Source organism: Ylistrum balloti, unplaced genomic scaffold (genome assembly GCF_031769215.1).
Source record: "Ylistrum balloti isolate Yb309-2 unplaced genomic scaffold, AGI_CSIRO_Ybal_v1 Utg370052, whole genome shotgun sequence".
Lineage (NCBI taxonomy): Eukaryota > Metazoa > Mollusca > Bivalvia > Pectinida > Pectinidae > Ylistrum > Ylistrum balloti.
The window spans coordinates 71,923-77,672 of record NW_026782104.1 but is presented as its reverse complement, the minus strand read 5'-3'; the positions used below and the strand labels follow the sequence as shown (position 1 = coordinate 77,672).

General features: G+C 34.5%; 1 protein-coding gene across 1 annotated transcript; it reads left to right on the top strand.

Annotated features, from left to right (window-relative positions):
- Positions 1-1,318: 1,318 nt before the first annotated feature.
- On the top strand, positions 1,319-2,382 carry LOC132549255 (uncharacterized). Its single transcript, XM_060213172.1, has 2 exons — positions 1,319-1,811; positions 2,051-2,382. Exons 1-2 carry the CDS (start codon positions 1,319-1,321, stop codon positions 2,380-2,382), a joined length of 825 nt encoding a protein of 274 aa, XP_060069155.1.
- Positions 2,383-5,750: the final 3,368 nt, after the last annotated feature.

Here is a 5,750-nt window from a genome sequence, read left to right as displayed (position 1 = left end):
ACTTCCGTTTTATAGATCATCTTAACAACCACAATTTCCGTATTTATAGATCATCTTAACAACCACAACTTCCGTATTTATAGATCATCTTAACAACCACAACTTCCGTATTTATAGATCATCTTAACAACCACAACTTCCGTATTTATAGATCATCTTAACAACCACAACTTCCGTATTTATAGATCATCTTAACAACCACAACTTCCGTATTTATAGATCATCTTAACAACCACAACTTCCGTATTTATAGATCATCTTAACAACCACAACTTCCGTATTTATAGATCATCTTAACAACCACAACTACCGTATTTATAAATCATATTTACAAACAGAACTACCGTATTTATAAATAATCTTAACAAACACAGCTACCGTATTTATAAATCATCTCAGCTCCACTATTTTATATAGCTTTGATGTCAACTGAAGGCATTTAGGGTATTATGAATGTAGCCATGAAGAAATATTCAAAGAGTACCTATTGGCACATTCGAGTATTCGTTGCCAACTTTCCTCACACTACCGAAACAACAAGAAAATACTGACATTTAAAAATAATCCAAACTCAGATCCAATGAAACTGCATCAAAATAGAAAAGGAAAAGATATATTGCGGAAGTCCAAAATAGAATAAGACCAGGTATTCTTAACGAATAAGCGCCTTCTGCTTAATCGACGACGCCCATCCCCACCCCTCTCATCTTGATCGTCATTAATCTGTGTAAATAATGTCATGCTCTCAAACAAGAGCCAGTCTAATGGCGAATGTACAACATACTATTGTACATACGCCACTAAAATGCATTCAGTCCATAATGAACCAGTACTATTCATATGACGTAATCATGGCATGCATTTTGTATTTCAGAATTCTCCAGATCATGAATTTGTCACACCTATGAAAAGACTGGCCAGGACATCCGTCGTTGCTACAAACAATTGATTGTGATATGCAAAACGCCTTCTGAAACATTATTGTGACTTACGAAAATGCGGATACAAAAATCTTAACAGGAACTCTTAGACTTGCATGTACATTGGTGTGATTATGACGTCAGAGATGCGATAGCGATACAAGAGAGCATCATAAGCACAGACGTTACGCCGGTGAGATGAGAAATAAGTTGTTTACATACTGAACGTTTTAACGAATTTGAGGTTGACATTCGACAGTAACGTCTGTTATCGTTACCTATCTCTGAGTGTTGAGATAGAACTGTTCTGAATCAGGTCGTCACTGAAACAAAATATGGGGATTGCATGGTTGATTAACCTGTGTCGCTCATTTGTCATTGTAAGTACTTTTTCACTGATGACTCTATCAGCGATTAGGGCATGGAGCACTTCGTGTAGAAATGGAAACCCTGTTGTTCTTCTCCTGTGTTCCGGTATATGCTTACAATTGTTCTCTGTCTGTGCTCTTTTCCTGATAAATGAATCCTCACAAGATTGTATCGACTTCTACCCAGCCGTGGTTATCACGCTTAATTTGGCGCTTGCAACCATGGTTTGGTACTTGTTGAGAAACGTCCTTGACACTATACCGCTATGGACTAAAATAGCTGCAGCATCTTACGTAATAATATCAGTGACGTCATCGGTATATCTGAACTCGGACAATCGGGTGATAGTGCTGAATATGAAGTTGGATTTAAAATATATACACGGACAGGTGTCCTCTACATTTTGCCTTTACGATTCGAAGGGTATCCTATTGCCAATTGTTATAGAAACCATCAGTCTATATACGCCAGCCTTTGGATTATTTTGTTACATATCCAGGAAGAAATCAAAGCTTAAACGAGGTAATGATATTTTCATTTATCGTTAATTTATATTGAATAAATGAATGATAATTACTTCTTCAATTAGTTAATAATAATTAATTCTGAGAACACATTCTTATCCAGAATATTTTAATTAAAGACAGACGGTCACAACGTCTCACCCCAAGCAAATTATTTTGAAATCTTGATGAAACAAAGCTGAATCAGTGTTGTATACATGCACATTTAGAAATTATTGTTTTATGTTTTTGTTTCAGACTTTGAGCAGACGCACCTGCAAATTATCTCCCCGTGTGCTGGGTTGCAGGACGATAGGACATACTGTTACGCGTGTGAGAAGATAAACCAAGAAACCGTGACTTTAATGAAGATGTATGGGATAGTATTGTTAATAATACGGCCCATCGTTCATCTTTTTAATAACATCGTGGGAGGTCCATGTACAGACATTGTTCCCGTTGTTTTTCACCTGGGTGGATGTGCGCTCTTATCAGTTTTAAATATATATTACCGAAAATATGCTACAAAACTAAAGGAGTCTCCAAAAAGTACTCTTCCTCTTCATACCAAAATTATGGATGTAGATTGAATTTGTGATATCGTGGAATACCACCATTTATCCATTTGAACATACATGTAATAACGAGTTACCTATCATTGGTAGGTGCCTTGTAACTATCTAAGGTTTATTTTTTATTCATATCTATTTCACCTTTTCCTAAAGGCAAATGGGCGTAGCTGGCTCTATTATTTTTTTTTATAATTTGATACTCGACATTGTCATCGGATAGTATCCAACCATTCCATTGTCAATGGCGATACACTTTAACCAATTAACATTCTACAAGATAAAACTATGCATAATGAAAATGTGAGATGGTATTGTTGATCTTGACGCGGTCGTGTTTTGAAAGATGAAGATGTTCAATAGGCCTGCAACGCTTATTCATTTGACAATTATGGATATCTGAGTTGGTTATATCTCAGTTCCTGAAATGTTACATACTGTCCTTCACTACACATAGACTATACCATATTTTGTAAAGTTCCTTCATTCCTTTCAGTCCGGTCAAGTCTAGTTATAAGGAACGAAAAAACACTATACTTCAAAATTTGATATGTAGATAATGAAAAATGAAAGAATAGGGGGAAATCTGCATAAATTTTTTCTATCATTTCCAAACCATTTAATGCATCAAACAAAAAAGTTAAAAATACAAGTTTCCTGAATTTTTGACTCCGTACCCAATATTAGGTTTAGCTGTAAAATGAAACTTGATTATTTTTATTTGTAAAATAATATCAATGCATGTGAACATGTTATTTAAACGACAATTGCTCTTGTTAGCATACAAAATAACTTCATCAGTTACATTTGCATTTGAAATGTGTTTGATTTTCATAACTTAACCAGCGCCCGCTGTGATAGCCCCTTTGTTGGCCTCTAATTATTATTTGGGAAAGCGGTTGAGCGGTCACACCGGGTTCCGACTGCCAAATGAGTAGTTATGAACTGATAATGTGGTAATATTTGAAGAGTTAGATTAATATTTTTCTACTGACGAAATACTTTCTACAATAAAGAAACTGAAACATGGCAAATCACATGGTCAAGATTGTTTACTGAATGAATGTTTTATTGAAGGCAGAAATTTTCTGTTACCACTGCTTCAAACTTTATTTAACAACATCTTAAGTTCAGGTTGTTTTCCGTCTACTGCTGTGATTGTACCAGTTCATAAGAAAGGTGATCGTACAGATCCTAATAATTTTCGTGGTATTAGTCTAATTAGTTATAAGACACAACATTCTTACAGATCCACAATTTGGATTCAGACCTGGTGTAAGTACGATTGATGTTATTTTTGAGTTGCATACGATTATTTCTAAAACATTGTCCAATAAAAAAAGGTTATACTGTTGTTTTGTAGATTTCTGTAAGGATTTTGTGGATATGTTAAGTCTCTGGTACAAATTAAATACTAGGGTTTCGTGGTAAATTTTTATCGACAGTTAAATCTTTATATAACTCAGTAAAATCTTGTGTTTTGTTAAAGGGAAGGTGTTCAGATTTTTTCCCTAATAATGTCAGATTGATGCAAGGGGAAATTTTATCACCTCTGTTGTTTTCCCTTTACATTAATGATTTCGAACAAAGTTTTATTGAGAAGGGCGCGACTAGTTACGATTTTGGTGATCTCAGTCTTTTTCTCCTTCTATATGCAGATTTTCGGAAACGGTTGAATGATTACAAAACATGTTGAATAATTTAAGTTCTTATGCTGATAATTGGAAACTAACTTTTAATACTGAGAAAACAAAAATTGTCGTTTTCCGAAATGGAGGTATCGTCAAAGAAAATGAGTGTTGGACATACAAAGAGGAAAGTATTGATATTATTGACCAGTTTTGTTATTTGGGCACTCTTTTTCGTTTTAATAATAAATTTAGTTGCATGATTAAGCACGTTGCTGATCAAGGACGTAAAGCAATTTTTGGTTTTCGTACCAAATGTAATTCTTTGAATCTAAATGTTCAAACTAAGTTACATCTTTTTGATACTTACGTTGGAAGTATTCTTTTTTTATGCATGTGAAGTTTGGGGTAGCCTCAAAGGGACCGAGTTGGAAAAATCCATATTGAGTTTTGTAAAAATCTGCTTGGTGTTAAGAGGTCTACTTGTAATGCTATGGTTTACACTGAACTAGGACGACTGCCTCTTGTTAACACACAATTGTATAGAATGTACAAATACTGGTTTAAATTGTTAAAGACTGATAATTGAATTTTAAAAGAGGCGTGTAATTTTCTGTATATAGATGCAGAGAAAGACAATCCAAAACATACTTGGCTTGTTCATATTAAGCAGAAGTTATTTGAACTAGGATTTGGATACGTGAGGATAAGGCAGTCGCCCTCCGGTGTTATTCTTCTCACTAGTATTAAACAGAGAATAGAAGATCAGGCTAATCAAATGTTGTTTAATTCTTTGCAAATTAATAGCAAATGTTATCTGTATAGGCATATTGTTGACAAGGTAATTTGCAATTTTATTTATCAAAATCCTTACCTAAACAAAGAAAAATTGTGAGAACCAAATTTCGTCTTGCTTCTCATAACTTGGCCATAGAGTATGGTAGATACAGAATTATAGATAGGCGTCTTCGACTTTGTTTAAATTGTAATTCTATGGATATAGAAGATGAATTTCATGTTCTCCTTGTTTGCCAGAGTTATGCAGACCTGAGGGAAAAGTACATTTTATTTTTGGCGTAAGCCATCAGTTTTCAAAATGGTCGATCTTTTGAATTCTCAGAACCTAAAGGAATTAAATTTGCTAGGTAAGTTTATGATAGAAGCACACAAGCGTAGAATTGTATAATTGTATTGTATTTTTTATCCGTCTGACTACTGTCCGTCTCTCCGACTTTTTCAATAGGATTGTCCGGCCGCCCGTCGTCTTGACAGATTTGCTAGTCTAGATCTGTTTTACTACTATTTACATGTATTTCCTATGTGTAGTATAAGATATACAAATTGTACATTTAAATTGCAATGCTGAGCGCAATATGACATATAAATTATAATAACCTGTTTTTCTTGCTCCCTTTGTATAAGCACTTGCTTTTGTTGATACTATTGGCGTTGTACGTTATTCTTACACAGCTATGCCTTCAAATGTATTTGATTATTTTGAATTATTTGATTTATGTACATGTACTGATGGGCTGTAACGCCTAAAGTTAATAAATGATGATGAACCAACCTACCCCGTTGCTGGCCTCGTCAACATTTGGACACAGATTCGTTATCAACTATTTCAGAAGTCTCGGGACCTTTAAACTTGCTTTTTATTCGGTATTGTTCCCGGAATCTGAAAAGCTTAAGTCGGTTCTGTATATCACATACGGTGAAACTTGTAATATCATCCAAAGTCACTGAAAATGGTGATATCAT

What these genes read in the sequence shown, in the direction of transcription:
- LOC132549255 (XM_060213172.1), top strand. Translation starts at nt 1,319, where the DNA reads ATGACTCTATCAGCGATTAGGGCATGGAGCACTTCGTGTAGAAATGGA. An exon ending in GAAATCAAAGCTTAAACGAG is followed by an intron (nt 1,812 to 2,050) that starts GTAATGATATTT and finishes TTTTTGTTTCAG; the next exon opens with ACTTTGAGCAGACGCACCTG.